Source organism: Ambystoma mexicanum, chromosome 6q (genome assembly GCF_040938575.1).
Source record: "Ambystoma mexicanum isolate Mex_15411 chromosome 6q, UKY_AmexF1_1, whole genome shotgun sequence".
In the NCBI taxonomy this organism is placed as follows: domain Eukaryota; kingdom Metazoa; phylum Chordata; class Amphibia; order Caudata; family Ambystomatidae; genus Ambystoma; species Ambystoma mexicanum.
In genome coordinates, this window is record NC_090937.1 from 1,173,958,714 (window position 1) to 1,173,976,618 (window position 17,905).

The following is a 17,905-nucleotide window of genomic DNA, read 5'->3' on the forward strand; positions in this document are numbered from 1 at the left end:
CCCGTTCAAAATACAGAAGACCCAAGTATCCATTAACCACATCCAATCCCTCGCTCTTTTCCAACCGTCTATCAGTTGGTAGGCCACTTTTCCCACCTACATTTGGAACACACCGGGCATTTAGATCACTGCATAGGAAAATTGAATTTGAATTAATCAAAGACTGACAGTTAAATACTTTATTTTCCATTGAATCAAAGAAATCAATTTGCGTAATCTTTGCAGGGTTTCAGTATGGATTTAATTTTAAGGGTAAATTCCAGCGATAACTACGTCGCCGGATCCCATTTCAACTCCACAGCTTGAACATTACCATTAGGCTGTCGAATAATGATGGAACAGCATGTAGGATATTACAAATCCCTATCAAGGAACCTGAAGCTGGCCATCCTTTATCTCCCTTGCATGCAGAGGAAAGCAATAAGATGAATCCATCTAAAATAGGTGCACTTTGAAGCCAGGTCTCCTATAAACAAAAGATGTCCATCGTTACCAAATCCACACACTCCTTTCGGAAGAGGTGGGCGAAACACCTGCAATTCCAAGATAGCAACTTGATTTCTGGCAACAGAGCCTGTTCTTGAGCTAATATAGGCCTAGTGTCAATTGCAGAGGCCAACCAATTCCAAGATTCATTTTCAACAAGGCTCTCATTACCAGAATTAGAATTTACAATCTGCCTTTTTGAGCCATTTTCGTTGAAACATTTAATCAGTAGGAATGGTGCCTAGGCAATGCAAAACCTCTGCTGGTTGGGCCTCAACTTATCTGAATCAGTTATAAAGTTTTAGTACACAGATATATTGTACCCCCAAGGCCTAATATAACCGACAGCCGCAATGACTTTGTTAACAAGACTAGATGTAAAATACAGGATCCCCTTATTCAACTGGAAATCAGTCCAAAAATCCACCCAACTGATGTCTCTAGAGTTGAGATGTGCGAGAGATGGGACACCCTTCAGCATGCGAAGTACAAATGCTCTATTTAGTACCTCTGAATGCCCATCTGCAAGGAGCTTTTCCAAAATAAGACCATTAGAAGAAAGCTGAGCCGGTTTAGTTCTATCCCCTTTAACGGTAGTGGGATCCTGTACCTGGCATATTAATCGTCTTCTCTCTTCTAAGGTCATCAAACTAGTACTAACTAATAGCTGGTTGTTACTCATAGTAGTAGCTGACGGATCCCTTTGAGTTTTGGGTGTGCAAGTGGCCCCACATCATTCCTAATGACTGTTGGGATGAACTCACTCGTCTGTGTCTAAATCTCACACCAACCTTCCCCACCTTGGGAGCCTAGATTTCCTTCTAAATTACGTTCCCATTGGTTGTGTTGCGGAACACGAGCCATCCCCTCCTCCGGCTCAACCTCAGACTGTTCAGACACAAGGGGTACTTTACCACATCCCAATTTTCGAGAGGAGGCTTGGGTGTCAGTTGGAATGGCAGAAGCAGGTGGTAAGGGTAAATTACAAAGAAATGTTCTCGAAACTCAAGCTTTCTTTCTACCAGCTTTTTTATTTTGGTATTTTTTTGTTCTATTATGGTCACGATTCCTTGTCTTTTGGGATTTTCTCTGATGATAAAATCAAAAAGTTGGCATGTTGCTCAACTATCTCCTCAGCCACTACAATGCCGTAATCTGTGTTTTCTGCCATCAACACTTTAGCAGCCTGTAGCACGTGGAGGCTTAGGGGAGACCAAAGAGGAAGATCCGCTTGTCTACTCTCGTAAGTACTCGGCATTATTGGGGAGGCAAAATCAACAACTTTTCCGCCCTCTCCCCTCATCAACAGACTCCTTAGCTGCACTGTTTTTAGTGATGCAAGCCTCCGTCTGTGCCGCCTCATCTAAATCTTTGTTTGTGCCGTTGAGGTAAACCTCAATAAACGCAAACATTGTATTTAAACCGGCAATCAAAGAAGACTGTTCACACAAAGCACTAACCACCCTTTCTTGTAATTTTGACAATATTGTGAGAGGGCTAGGTTTAGAGTCAGTCCAAGTCTATGTCCCGATGGTGCTGTACGTCTGTACTCCACTGGCAGGTCGTTCAATACAAAGCTCTTTGAACGGGCGTCTCCTGCCTGCAACCAATATAGAACACGCTCCTTCTCGGGAATTAATGACAGTTTTTTCCACCATTTTTACCTCCACCCCAGGTAACCTCAAACTAGGGACAAGTCCAGCATCAACAAGAGGTGAGGGGGAGGGCAAGATGAAAACATGTCAAAAGCTAGTGGCACAGACAACAGGCAGAGACATTTTGGCACAAACAAATGGAGAGCTTTCAGGAGTCTTTGATAAATGCTGGTGACTACTGCTCAATTGAGGATAATTTACCCCTGGAGTATCTGCAGTTTTAATGGCACCAAAGTCACACACTGACTGGCAGCACCACTAAGAGGCTTGGGCAGGAACCACCTCCCAGTACTCTTCTGTAATTCTAATGGAACTGGCTCTAATGTTCAAGCAATAACGTTGACCACGTGATCAAAGAAGACATACAAATGCATTGGCCAGGCGTTCTCCAGTGTACAATTCACCTTCACAACCAAGGGAGTCAAACCATTGGGAGCTCTTAAAATAGTGAGGACAGCACTCTATTCTCAGCAAAAGACTACTCTTCCTAACACTGGGTATATATTGCAGTAACAGTTTGATCAGTGTGTTATTAACTGTAAATCTGTGATATCCTTGAGAATTCCTCTACTTGCTGGCAAAAGGGCTTGGAAGGAGTCATCCAAATCAGTCTGTCCCACCGGTTCCGTCAAAGGTGTCATAGGTGTCACAATGGTAGACTCCACTGGGCCCGCTCTCTTCCCACTTAATTTACAGCGAAACGATCGAATTTCGGGTAATAAACAGGAGGCGCTGGGCTAGGTTGTATGGGAGGACTGAAAGCAGGAGTTTTGGGTGTAGAGACAAACATTTGTGTTAGCTTGTTATTAGTAGTCGCAGGGAATTTTCATTTTCTGTGTTCCGACACCGGCTCATGGTAGGAGTCACTGAGTTGACCGGGTCGGTTGCCACATGTAACTTGTGTTGTACCAAGTTATCAAAATTGCGTAGTTATTTAGGTTACTAACACTACATCCCACCAGTGCCATAACCGGAGGCTCACAGGAGACAGCAGTTTGCAAAGGATCCGCTGTATCCTTTACTCTGCAGGTTGTAATGGGTCATAATTCTGTAGTATGGAGTTAACGCATTGGAATGCTTGCATGGAATGTAGGTGTGTGATGGTATAGAATATGGAATGGAGGAGTGGAATGGTATGCTTTGAGAAGGAAAGTTAGTGAGAACAGTTGTTCCTGCTGCTGGAGGCTAATGGAGTGGTGTCCGTGAGGTTTGCAGTGTATATATAATATATATATATTTTGTTTTTTTGTTCTTTTTGTGTGTGTGCATATTTTAATATGGAATGAACCTTAAGAAGACGACAACTTCTGTGTGTCTACTTACATCAAATTCCAGTTACTCTGACAGGATAAACACAGCTCAAAGGTTCAAATACAAGGCACAGACATGAGTCAAAAAGCATCCACGACCACAAATAGGGCTTCTAAATGGCCATATGTATGTTCGAGCGCTGTCAGCTTGTGCAACAGTCTTGCGGCCTCCCCTGTAATGTGTGCCGCAACGGCTACGTGACCTAGTCTGGAACGTGCAAAGTAAATTCGCTCAGGGACACCCGCTTAACCACTGGTTCAACAAAACTGGGAAAGGAAACTCTGTGCCAGCTAGACACTTTCCTAGTCCCCTTGGAGTTTTGTTTTGGTTTGTTTTTAAGCATGCTGTGAAACCGCTGAGCTCTTCACTATTGGGGCAATGTGCTTGGTCCCTGCACATGGGTGTATTGTTGACTCCATTGCCCTGCTATTCTTTTAGTCTACAAGATGCACACGCTTAGTGATCTCTTCACTTTAACGTCACTTTCAAAAGTTGGCTATAGGACAGGAAGATGGGGCGAAATTCCCACCATCAGTACCGTATCAAAGGGCTTTCTTCTGGTTCAGAACTACGGGATAAAATTAATCTGCTTTGTGTCTCAATGTGCGTGTGTGTTTATAGCCTTCCCTTTGTCCTCTCCGACTTGCCTAGATATCCCCCTTCTGCTCGTCCCTTTTCTACTGTCCTCCTTGGGACTGGACCTGGCTTTGCCACGTGGGTTTTCCTTTCGGACATCACTACCTTCTTGGGGCACACTTGCCCTGTGATCGTTAGTGTTGGAACCGGGGCTTTATCAGAAGGTCTGTGATCAGCTGCTCCAAGAACAGAGGCGCTCCGATAAGACCTTCCATTGAGAATATTTTTACAAAACATTGGTTGTTTACAAGTGTGCGTGACTTACTGCAAACGGGTCTCTCCTGTATAGATTCATAAGAAAGATCTTTTATTTATTTTATTTATACAAGCACTACACTCAAAATAAACAGTAGGTTAAGGCCCCTATGAGTGCAGGAAAAAGGCAAAAAAACAAAAAAAGAATGTACAGAAGTGAGTTACACAATTTACCAATAGCAACACCTGGCGAAATTCCTCAATGACTGCAGGTGTGTTAGATAGGAAATCCAAAATCGGTCTTCCAGTGAAATACTACAAGTCTTAAGGATAGCCAGTTTCCTCAAAGTTTATTTTCAGTTGTTGATTGAATTTATGATCGTTTTCTTTCTTTCAGTAACATGGAGTATACTTCACAGGATAGGAGCCTGCACCACAAGCAGTTTGACACATTTTGATTTTCTTTGCCTGATCTGATGTGAGCTTTCTAGCACTGCCTAATAGTGGGATCAGGAAGATTGCATTACCTGCAAGTCTCATTCCTCACTATCAGAATGTTTTCCTTTGGGATTTCTTCTGTGGTGATGTATAGAGCTCCTGGGCATGTATATTAATCATTAATTCCCCATTACTATGTAATATAATCCCAACAATTCAGTGTGTTTGTGGGCTGGTCTTTGTTCATGGCTCTTGGTCGTTATAAACATTTGTAGTTGGGTTCTCTTAGTTTGAGAATCTTCCATGCATGTATCCCCGTCACTTGTACAAATCGGTTAGCTCTTCTTAAACTGGACTTTGGGATTAATTGCTTGATGTTGAAGGTTCATTTTTTTAAATGTTTTTATTTAAAAAAAAGAATGCAACAATGCATACAATGCAAAGCACTGCACCATTTGTTTACTCCTACACATCTCTTCTTGTATTTTCCGATCACAATATCCTAAGCTGACTAAGTAACTTGGACAACGTTTTATGTGCTATGAAACTACTACGTAGTGTTCTGGCTCAGTACAAAAAAACGAATAATAATTGACCTATAAGTCGTAGGTCTATTGTGCAAAACCTTTTCAGATGAATTAAATCATTGTTAAGGTATTTCAAGCCTTCAACCACATTTATTTAGTCTCTCCAGCCAATCATTTGACATAGCTGTAGCAACGCCAATTCAGTTGAATACCAAATGTTGTGGGATCGCTATCAAATTGCGTGCGCTATTTTCCACTCTCGAACTTCAAAAAAGAAAAAAGGGGGGGTCGGCAGCAAGTGATATCACTCCCTCAAACTTCCCACAAAATTTGTACAAAGTAGACAAGAGTATCATAGTTCGGGAGGATATCTCGCGCTCACACCAACAACTTCTTATGAGACCTATTATCACTGTTGTTAAAATTCCTCAGGATAGGTTCAAAAAATCCTCAAGTTACATAACGCTTGTCAGTTCAATATATTTTAATTTTTCTTCCAAAGTAAAGAACAGCCGACACGTGTTTCGACCTTTGGTCGTTATCAAGGCCTCTCTGTCAATTAGTTAAGTCTTCCATCCCTGTATTGTAGACCCTGAAAATCTATGTTCTAAAATACCATATGTTCCAATAATCTTTAGGTTCGAAATGTTTTAGGTCCAAAATTGGCTTTCACCTTTACATGGGCTGAATCCCAGAACCTCGTTTTCTTAGAAATAAGAAATGATGTACTTTAAGTGGCTGCTCCCAACAAAGTCCTTCTGCTTTTGTGCCAGTTCTCCTGTCGTGTCAGCATAATCGAAGACTATATCGCATAATGGTAGTGAAAGTCACCCCCTCATCTAGCAACTCTCTTCCCCATGTCGTTCTCTCTCTCTGTGCTCCAAATCTATTAGTATGGTTATCAGTATATCATCTCCCACTGTGTCCTCCTTAAAAGTGATGTTACCCGCATAATGATCTTAGCTTGCATGCCTATAGCCCCACAGTACTACAATGAAAGATGCGTGTGCCCAAAATCCTTTCATTCCCTGTACCCCCTGACTTTAGCCTGAGATGTGGAGCAGGATCAGAGGGGGTAGCTCACCTGTTCTGTTATGCTACTATATTTGGATTGCTTGATCTCCAAGAGTGAGCTAGCAATAACTTGACTTTGTATGCTTTTGCCATCTGTTTTAGATGGGGCCCTTCCACCGGAGTAGAGCTTTTGCATATTCGAAGGAAAAATACCCAAAATGATATCAACAAATAGACGGATGAGAAAAATATAACAAATTGGCACCATGTAGAGATCTCTCAATTCTTGTGCTATTGAACAAAAATGATAATGTGCTGGAATTATCTGGTTTTGACTGTAAAAACAATTAGATATGGCTCCTTTTTGAGGTGTTGGGGAGGTCTCATCACAGGACTCCAGGACCTTGGCTTGCGTTGAATGACGTTGCATCCCTTTTTCCACCTTTCTTTACCCTTCCCCACCCCCAATGCTATCCTCACTTCACCATTGCTAGATAGCCACTACCCCCACGTCCTCCCACATTTTGCAAGTCTGGTGCAAGATAAAACAACTAAAGAAATAATGTCCTCATTTTCATTGTATTGTCTCCACATTTAGCTGAATCAGGGCACTTATCAATGGCATGTCTATTACAAAAAATATTGTTGGTGAAATTTCACTTGATTTTACCTTTGGTTTTAGGGAAAGGAGAACTGTTTGGAAGGAATGACTTTTGTAATAACGGGAGTCCTTGAATCGATTGAACGAGATGAAGCGAAATCCTTAGTTGAGCGGTATGGGGGAAAAGTGACTGGCAACATCAGCAAAAAGACAAACTACCTTATTTTGGGCCGTGACGGTGGGGAGTCTAAGAGAGAGAAGGTACAGTGGATTGGCTTTCTTAATGTTGTTCTTACTGTTGTGCTTTTAATTGTACTATAAAGATACATTCTAGTATTTTCCTTTTCTTGCTTCACAAGTAGTTCTTTGTCCAGGTCTCTTTTTGAAATTGTGCAAACTGTGTAACATTTTGCGGAGTTGAAAATAAATAAATAAGCTTCTCAAGTTGTCAACCAGTTTGCACCGTTTATTGGCAGAGCAGTTGCAGACCACACTTACCAGTCTCTTTTTTAGGGTTCAGTGGCACAGGCAACAATTTGGTTGCCATTGCCTGGAAGGCAGCTGGGTGCAGGTCCATATTAAAAGTTTTTGTGACCAAAGTCTACACATTCAGGGCCAAACCCCCCAAATAAATCAAAGAATCTCTGATTTCGCCATCTACTTTCATAGAAATCGCAACCCATAGCTAGATTTTCTGCGCTAGCAACAATCAAAATAAGCATGGTTATTCCTACCCTCTTGCTGTAATCGAGTTAAGAAAGTGCCATTTTAGGAGCAACTTTAGCAGTCCACAACAAGAGTCCACGACGAATAGAAGCAAGACGCATTTTAACAATAGCAACCATGATGAAGGTTTACAGGCTGTAATTCAGATGCAGGATCCAAATCAGTAGCCTTATGAAAAAGGTGCACGTTCCCTGGCATAAGCACAGAAATCTGATGAACAGCCTCACAGAATGTACAAGTGCTTAAGCATGGCTAAGGGAGGAAGATTGGAAGCAATGAAAAACTTACACCTAACATAGCTTGGATAGAGTATAGAACATGGATTAGAAATTATCAGGTAGGTGCACTTATCCGAATGGAGCTGAAATTGTACAAAGGGGCATGGCTTACGAATGTTGCTGACACGAGTAAACAAAGAAAAAAAGGACCTTGTGTGCGGTCTATCACTGTCCGTTATTATGTGTATAGCTACTCTCTAAGTAAACCATGGGTGATACTTGTTTGAAGAGGGGAACCATGAGAACTAAATCATGATAATTAGCTGACAATTCTGAAATATTTTGGGACTGCCCATTTTGACAGGTTAGGAAAGGAGATCAAATGAGTTGCCCAGGATCACACACTTTGGTGAAATAATGAAACTGGGATTTAAGCCCAGTCTGCAATTTTGGCACTTGAACACATTGTTTCCCAATTCTAGGCATACAGCAAAGTGCAATTGTTTGTGAATATTTTACTTTCATTACCATTGTCCTCTCACGTACAACAGAACAAGTGTAAATCCCTTTGACATTAAGGCAGTAGATGCAAATCTACCTACCCAATGCGGATGATTCTTATTTAACTCTGAAACTAGCTGAAGACCTGCAAACGTTATTTAAGGGACCTTTGTCAGTAAAACAAAACTTAATCAATTTGTTACAAATTAAAGATCAGGAGGTGTTGAAACTAACAGTCTAAATTAGTCTAATTTATTGATTTTATGTATGGAATCTTTACTGAGCCATGACTTAATCCCATTAAACCGAGCAAGAGTTATTTCTATAGTAACAGGTGGTGTCATTAAGACTGATAATTACATAGTATGTAGAATAGGTTGAGTTTTATGATGCAGAAAATAACTTGTCAGTTGTTTAGTATTTTACTTCTAGTTTTGCTTACCCATGTTAACAGTTAGAATGATGGGCTTTGATCTTCTACAGATAAAAAATGAAAATATAAATATTCTAAATAATGTTACAAAATACATACAAAACAAAAGCTAGATGATGAGATATGAGTGTTTCAACAGTCATCTTCTGAGTCCAAATGGTATTTTGGCTGAGCGGTTAAAGCAAACCTTTTGGAACGTGAAGGGTGGTCCAAGGGATAAGGAATACTTTCAAGCCAAATGATAAAGAAAGGTCTGCACAATATATTTCTAACAGATTTTCTTTAAAGAAAAGTTGTGCAGTGTTACAGTTAAGTAAATACATTTTTAGATATGGAAAATGCACCAAATCCCTCCCGCGGAGGGCGAAAAAGGTTAGGAAGTGAACGAAGTAAGATTTCGTTTCACTAAAACCCCTTGCATTTTGTGTTGAGTGTGCAGTGTAAAACTGGCAGCATTCTTGTGTAACTTAAGCACAGTGTTGCTCCTGTAAGTCCATCTAAATTGGACCCATGTTTCCACAGTTATTGTTGAAAGAGGTATTGATAATTTGCAGCCTGTGGAGTGCATATATATTTATGGATGGAAGGTAGCTTAAAGAAGTAATTTCTATCTCCATGAAAATAAAATGAATTGTAAAACAAGAAGTAACCGCTCATTCCGAAACTGAACAGGGGGACTGATTTGTAAAGTAGGGCACTTCTGCGAAGTTAAAGCAGCGTCCTGAGTTTGAAATTGCCGGGAGCTAATTAGCTCTGCTACCCTAGACCGGGCATAAATTAGTTTTCAAAAATTGATTAGCAGAGTTTGCTAATTAAAAGGTTCTTGATTAGCAAACACACCCATTTGATTAGCAATTTTGTACTAATATTTTTAATGTCACTAGAAGATATTTGCATCCAAAACATAAAGTGAGCATCAATACAGCATTTTTGTGTACTGCTGAAGTAAGAGATAGGTGAGACTAATCAGGAGTTACAAATTCTTTCAAATTTCACTAGACCTACAAGTTAAGTAATTTAGTTACCTACTCAACCTAAAAGAAATGCACACAACCTAAAGCAATGAGTGACAAAATATAAATGTAAATGTGCTTTCTGTAAAGTAGTGTGTATCACTGCAAACCCACGTTATGTTTGGCACACTGATGCCAGCTATGCGCAGTGAAACTTATTTGACATTTACTGCAAAAGGTAAATGTTTCATAAATGTTTCAAACATGCCCTGCAAATAGTACTCCCCCTTCATAAAATCTACTTGACTATGCGAGTGGACTTTCTCCAGCATGGGGTCTGGCATGGATTCACATGCTCATGAATATTCCCTGTCGTCAGGCTGGGAATCCTCGGTAAAGAAAAAATCAGTATCAGTTTCGCTTCTGATCTGTCTTTCGTAGTAGTAACCAATCACTGATCTCTGCGTCATACTGACCACAGCCAATGACTGCCCTCTACCTAAGCCCCGCCTCTGGCAGCCATCTTCAGATTTTTACCGCACGTTCAAGTGTTGGGAGTCCTCGTGCTTTTACTGCGTGTTTCGCGCTTTTTCAGGTGAATTTTCACATTTTTTCGGTTAATCGAGCCTCAAGCTCCACCGTTTCTACTCCCGTTAACGGCTACCCATTGCAGGATTTTCCTACGCCCCTCAAGGGTGAAGATTTCGTCGAATCAACTTCTTGGAGGATTCCAGAAGATTTGCGGCCTACTTCGAGATGGCCCAGGATGCGAGTTCGTCGCACGCACCCAAGCTGTTTCGCAGCTGTCCTGGATGCGGGCTGCAGAATGTGTTTAAGGAAGACGAACATTTGCGATGCCTCTACTGTCTTCATGGGGACAAGACTCATGTAGAGAAGGACTGCCAGTTCTGCAAGAACTTGTCGGAGCGGACCATGAGGGACCGTCGATCCCGTCTCGCAAGCTGGTTGGAGAAGGGCTCGACGGGTGAGAAGAAGAAAGGGTCCGAGCGGGCTTCTAAGTCCTGTGCGGGCGCCCCAGCGACGGGGGCCCAACACCAGGCCAAGCGCCGCAAGTCCGCTGGCTCCGGGAGCGCCGAAAGGTCGGGCTCTTCGGTCGCCAGGGAGGGCGCACCTTCCCCGGCACCGTCAACCACGAGCCAACGCTCCGGTTCGGGGAAGAGAAAGTCCGAGACCCCGGGTAAGCTTCGGGAGAAGCCCCGTCCGATCTTGGAAGAGGGGGAGCGAGGCGTCGCCCCTCCCCCGAAGGAGAAGGCCCGGGACGCACCTAAGGTGGTCAAGGCCCCTACCCAGCAGGTGAAGGCTTCTATCGAGGCGACTCTGGCCAAGCTGGCAGAGACACCGCCAGCGGAGACGCCTCCGGGACTAGTTTCCCTGCCGCCAAGGAGGGAATCCTCTTTTTAGCCCATCGTCGTGGCCGCCATGATGGAAGAAGCGTGGGGGGGCACGGTGCCCTCCTCGAGCTCGGAGTCAGTCTCGTAGGAGGAACTGACCGAGGCCGTGAGGAACCTCGAAGTCCAATTCGAGAAGGTTCGATCCCGTCAGGAAGATCCTCGGGAGATAACCGAGGAAGACGACGATGGTGAGGAAGAGCGGCCTTCCCTTCCGGCGCAGCCGGATCCTAGGCCTCAGGATGGCTCGGCGGCCATTTTGTCTGCCATCCAGTCCTTATGCTCTGAGATAAGGACGAGATTCCCACGGCCCAGGCCGGATGACCCGCAACCTGGCCCGTCGGGAAGTCCTCAGAACAAACGACGGAGGACCCAACCCTCTCCTCCGCTCGCCAGCGTAAGGCCTACAGTTCCCTCCTCATCCTCCCACGAGTCGGGAGATGACGGTGCGTTGGGCTCGACGACGGGTTCTGAGGGCGACGACGACGGAACGGGTCTCCCGTCGCACGGGCCTCGCCGCCCGACGAGATTGGCTCATTCCACGCCATGATCGCCAAGGCGTCCGAATTGTTCCAGCTCTGCCCGGAGGAGCAGAAAAAGGAAGGCTTCCTCTATCAGCGCCGGGAGGCCATGAGGAAGACGGTCATTGCGGTGCCCCTAATCGATGACATCTGGGAGGAGGGCCTGTCGGTTCTCAAGAACCCCTCCACGGCACCAGCCAAACGGGACCGGTACGAGAAGAAGTACCGGGTCCCCAAAACCGCTCCCCTGTGCCTCAGGGCCCAGCCAACGCCAGACTCGGTCGTCTCGGCGGCGAAGAAGAAAGCGGCGGGGTCAGGATCCTCGACGTCGAATTCCCCGCCGGACGGCGAGGGAAAGAAGTTGGACGCCATGGGGCGGCGGGTCATTTCGTCGGCGGCGACGACGATCAAAGCGGCCAACGCCCTGGCGATCGTGGCCCGTTACGACAGGGAGCTCTGGTTTAAGCTGGCCCCCATATTGGACTTCCTGCCGGACGACAAGAGGTCCGAGGCTCTGGAAATACTGCAAGAGGGCGAGGTGGCATCGGACCACGCCATAACGGTGGCAACCGATATTGCCGATACCGGGTTCCGCCACCCGGCGGTGGACGAATCCCTCCAAGCCATAAAAACGGACACGGAGATAGCCCGCGCCCTAGGAGCCCTTCAGCAACGACGGCCCTTTCGGAGCTCCGGAGGCAGACACGGTGCCTCCAAGGGATCCAGCGGGGGCTCGTCATCCTACCGCCAGGCGGCACGCTCCTCATCTCAGGAGGCCTACAGGGGTCGCGGCAAGCAGGGAGCGCCTCGCCGCCGTCGGCAAGGTGGCCAGGGTGGCAAGGCCACCACCTCCAAGCAGGACTGAATCGGCCGTGGTCTCGGGCCCCCACCGAAGCACCCCGGTGGGAGGCCGGCTGACGAACTTCATCGGCGTGTGGAAGTCCATCTCCACCGACCGTTGGGTGCTGGATACCCTGGCAAGAGGACACTCTATCGAATTCCTGAAGAAGTGCCCTCACGTTCCTCCTGTGGCCAGGAAGGAAAATCACGTCCCGCAACTGCTGTTGGAAGTACGGGCGATGCTCAGGAAAGGCGCCATCGAGCTTGTCCAGAAGAGGCTCCGGGGCTCTGGGGTATACTCAAGGTACTTCCTCGTCAAGAAGCAGACGGGCTGCTGGCGCCCCATCCTGGACCTTCGTCGTTTGAACAAATACGAATCAGATCACAAAAGTTCAGGATGGTCACCCTCCAGCACGTACTGGGACAGCTGGAGGAAGGCGACTTTCTATCGTCGTTGGACCTGGAGGATGCATACTTCCACGTTCCCATCCTCAAAAGTCACCGAAAGTTCCTCAGGTTCGTCGTCCAGGGACGCCACTACCAATTCAGAGCACTGCCGTTCGGATTGAAGTCGGCCCCCAGGGTCTTCACCAAGTGCCTAGCACCAGTAGGGGCACGGCTGCGCCTGCAGGGGATTCACGTCTACCCCTACCTGGACGATTGGCTCATCCGCTCAAGGACGAGGGAACTCGCCGTCGAACACACTGCGAGGACCGTCCAGCTACTCACAGACCTGGGATTCGCCATAAACTACCCAAATTCCCACCTGGTGCCGTCGCAGGTGGCCCTGTTTCTGGGAGCAAAGCTCGATACAGTGAGGCGCCTGGCGGCCCCGTCGGAAGAACGGACGAAGGCCATTCTAGGCAAAGTGCAGCGCCTGCTTGCCACGGACGTGGCCAGGGTGAGGTCCATCAAGTCCCTCCTGGGGATGATGTCCTCTTGCATCTACCTGGTGCACCTCTGCAGACTACGGATGCGCCCTCTTCAAGAATTTCTCGACGCCCGTTGGAGGCAGGCGACGGGCACCTTCGAAGACAGGGTCCCCCTCAACGAGGTGTTCCGGCGGGTGATTCAGTGGTGGGGCATTCGAGCGCACCTCACGGCGGGCAAGGACTTTCAGACGCCGGCGTACCAGGAGACGGTGGCGAGGGACGCCTCCTTGGAAGGTTGGGGCGCCCACACCGGAGATCTCCACGCAAGAGGCCTCTGGCTCCCGGAGGAGAGGCTCCTGCACATCAACGTCCTGGAACTCCGAGCCGTGTTCTGGGCTCTCAAATCGTTCCTCCCGTCGCTCAAGGGCAAGGTGGTGCGGATCTTCACGGACAACACCACGACAATGTTTTACATACGGAAGCAGGGAGGCACCAGATCCCCAGCCCTATCCAAGGAGGCACAGGATCTGTGGCACTGGGCGGTCGCCCAGGGGATGTTCCTGGTTCCCTTCCACCTGGCAGGAGAAAGCAACACAGTCGCAGACTCGCTCAGCAGGGAGCTGCGCGCGTGTCACGAGTGGGAACTGCGCCAGGATCAGGTGGATCTACTCTTCCGACGATGGGGCAAACCCCAAATCGACCTGTTTGCAACAGCGACGAACTCGAAGTGCAAGAGGTTCGCCAGCAGGTTTCCCCAGCCGAGAAGCATGGGCGATGCGTTCTCGTTCCCCTGGGACGGCCTATACCTGTATGCGTTCCCTCCGTTGCCGTTGCTGCTTCGACTCATCTGCCAGCTCAAGAGGTCCCGGTGCAGGATGATCCTCGTCGCACTGGCGTGGCCGAGGCAGATCTGGTTCACGGACCTTCTGGACTTGTCAACGTCCCCTCCCATCAAGCTGTCGGCGGACACGGACCTTCTCTCCAGAGAAGGAGGCGCCATCTTCCACCACAACCTGGCGTCGCTGAACCTGCAGGCCTGGCTCCTGCAGCGCTAGAGTTTGGACGCTACGATATACCGGCCGATTGCAGAGAGGTTCTTGCAAAGGCCAGGGCGTCCTCGACTCTCAAATGCTACGGTCATAAGTGGAAGAGGTTCTCTATCTAGTGCCGAGCACAGAATATCAACCCCCTACGGATTACGGCCCCTCAAGTGCTGCCGTACCTGCTATCGCTGGCAAAGGCTGGGCTAGCCCATGCCTCCATTAAAATTCATCTGGCGGCGATCTCCAGATATACCAGAACCACAGGACGGACGTCCCTGTGGTCCCATCGACTGGTAAAAGAGTTTATGAAAGGACTGTTCCGGTCGTTCCCGCCGATGAAGGCCCCGGCGTGGGAACTTAACGTGGTGCTGACCAGGCTCATGGGGCCCCCATTCGAGCCGATGCACTCCGCACCTATGAAGTTTGTGTCGTGGAAGACTGCGTTCCTGGTGGCCATTACCTCCGCACGACGGGTGGGAGAGATCCAGGCCCTATCCTGCAAAGCACCGTACTTGACTTTCCATGCCTCGAGGGTGGTGCTTAGGACGCACCCCTCCTTTATGCCCAAGGTGCCGTCGGACTTCCATCTTAACGAGCCCTTGGTGTTACCTGTTTTCTTCCCGTCTCCTTCGTCGCCGGCCGAGAGGACTTTGCACTCGCTGGATGTGGCTAGAGCGCTGAAGTTCTACGTGGACCGCACAAAGAGTTTCCGGAGGACATCACAGCTGTTTGTGAACTTTGAACCTGTGAATCAAGGGAAGGCTCTCTCGAAGTCTTCTATTTCCAGATGGCTCTCTGGGTGCATCATGCACTGTCACCGGTGGCTAACCGACCGCTGCCAGGCCGTCCGAGAGCCCATTCGACCAGAGTGATCGCTCTTATCTGGTTCTTATCTGGTGTGCCCCTGCTGGACATCTGCAGGGCTGCTACGTGGAGGTCGACGCACACCTTCACGAGATTCTACTGCGTTGATCTGGATTCTAGGGAGGAGTCCAGGGTCGGCCAAGCAGTGCTGCGCAACCTGTTCGCTTAAGGTGAGCCTGGTGAGGAGGTAAGAGATGCTTAATGTTGAGTTTTTTGTATTGCTTAATGTTGAGCCTTTGCCACCTCCCGTGGTTGTGCATGTGTTTACTGCTATGTATTCTTTATTCATGAGCATGTGAATCCATGCCAGACCCCATGCTGGAGAAGGAACAAGTTACTTACCTGTAACTGTTGTTCTCCAGCATGGGTCTGGCATGGATTCACATGCGAACCCTCCCGCCTACCCCTCTGCGGCTCTTCACTTGGTCATACTGCCACTTCACGTGCTTCCAAATCTGAAGATGGCTGCCAGAGGCGGGGCTTAGGTAGAGGGCAGTCATTGGCTGTGGTCAGTATGACGCAGAGATCAGTGATTGGTTTCTACTACGAAAGACAGATCAGAAACAAAACTGATACTGATTTTTTCTTTACCGAGGATTCCCAGCCTGACGACGGGGAATATTCATGAGCATGTGAATCCATGCCAGACCCATGCTGGAGAACAACAGTTACAGATAAGTAATTTGTTCCTTCCGTGCTCTGGCTGAGGGTCTGTAAAATATAAAAAGTTAGCTGCAGGAATGGACACAAATAGATATGATAAAATGGATATGAAAACCGTTTGGCCAGGTCTCGCCAGCAGATGCTGATATATAATGCCTTCATATTCATAGAGCAAAGTGAGCTCTGGAGGCTAACTACAGTGTGTGGTATTGCAGCAGATGTGTTGATGTACAGTTTGAATGGAACTATTGATCATTCTTTTGCATAAACGTCTAGCCTTATCTGTTCATTATGCAAGAGAAAAGTAAGAGACTAAGCAAAGTAGATGGCATAGCAGGCAGAGAACTGGTCAAACTAGGTGGAATAGTGTAGTTTGCTGCCCTCTCACTTTCAGGGTAAACAGTTTAAAACCACTGCTTAGAGCACCAGATGCACAGATAAATGCAGCCAGCAGGTCACAGAGCCAGATTTGCCATTAAAAGCAGTTAGCCGTGTGATCATGTCCATTTTCAAACGTGTTCACTTATTCATCAATGTGATGCATCTTCCGCAACGAAAGAAATTCTAGTTGACACTGTGAGATTTAGATACTTACCTAAACTTTACTGTAAACCATGGAGATAATGCAGTGTTTTACAGAAGCAATACTGTAGGTATGCATTATGCAACAACTGCAATTGTTAGGAATGGAATTGCATGACTGTAAATGTTTTAAATAACGTTACACATACTGGCCTTTGCCAAAGAGTATATAGTTAGCTTAATAAGAGTATCATCCTGATTACTTCAGGTTCTTAATTAAAATCTTGCCTATCACTTCCACAGAGGCCTTTGACTCTTAAGAGTGAAGGAGATGATTACTATTGCACTAACTCTCTCCATTAGCCGCTCTGAACTTCCAGTGAACAGAGAAGAGTATGGCAAGAGCCTTGAGAGCCAGAGAGGAATTCATGGTGAGCAGTCCTTTGATTGAATAGGGTAATTTAAATAGCTAACTTTTCTACACAAGTGTCAATTTAATTTGCAAACCTACAGAATTGCATAGCAAATTGCTATGCAACACTGCTTCTTTTCTCCAGCATGGGGTCTGGCATGGATTCACATGCTCATGAATATTCCCCGTCGTCCGGCTGGGAATCCTCGGTAAAGAAAAAATCAGTATCTGTTTCGTTTCCGATCTGTCTTTGTTAGTAGTAACCAATCACTGGTCTCTGGGTCATACTGCCCCCAGCCAATGACTGCCCTCTCCCTAAGCCCCGCCCCTGGCAGCCATCCTCCGATTTTTACTGCACGTTCAAGCGTTGGGAGTCGTCGTGGTATAGCTCTCAAGCTTTTACTGCGTTTTGTGCTTTTTTCTCATTTTTCGGTTTAATCGAGCCTCAAGCTCCACCGTTTCTACTTCTGGTCAATGGGGACCCATTTCGGAATTTTCTACGCCCCTCAAGGGTGAAGTTTTTCGTCGAGTACGCTTCTTGGAGGATTCCGGAAGTTTCTGAGGCCTACCTCGCCGACGAGAGGAACATGGCCCAGGAGAAGGGAAGCTCGACTCCTGGCAAGCTGTTCAGGATCTGCCCTGGATGCAAGCTACAGAATGTGTTCAAGGAGGACGAACATTCGAGATGCCTGTAATGCCTCCACGAGGACAAAGCACATGTGTAGAAGGACTGTGCGTTTTGCATGAACATGTCGGATCGGACTATGAGGGATCGTCAGACCCGTCTTGCCAACTGGCTGGAAGGCAAGAGGCAAGCAGGTGAGAAGTCCGAGCGGTCTTCTAAGTCCTGTGAGGGTGCCCCGGCGACGGGGGCCCAACAGAAGGCAAAGCACCGGGAGCGCCGAACGGTCGGCCTCCTCTGCTGCCAGGCAGGGCGCACCTTCACCGACGCCATCAACCACGAGCCAACGCTCTGGCTCGGGGAAGAGAAAATCCGAGAACCCGGCTAAGCTTCTGGAGAGGCCCAGGTCGATCTCGAAGGAACTGGCCGAAGGGGAGCGAGGC

At 47.2% G+C, this 17,905-nt stretch overlaps 1 protein-coding gene across 1 annotated transcript in view; it reads left to right on the top strand.

Annotated features, from left to right (window-relative positions):
* RFC1 (replication factor C subunit 1) overlaps positions 1-17,905 on the top strand; it is a 1,503,724-nt gene that overhangs the window by 804,239 nt on the left and 681,580 nt on the right. Inside the window, exon 11 of the mRNA XM_069631787.1 lies at positions 6,945-7,124. Coding sequence (XP_069487888.1) covers positions 6,945-7,124 — 180 coding nt within the window. The remainder of the gene's footprint in view (positions 1-6,944; positions 7,125-17,905) is intronic.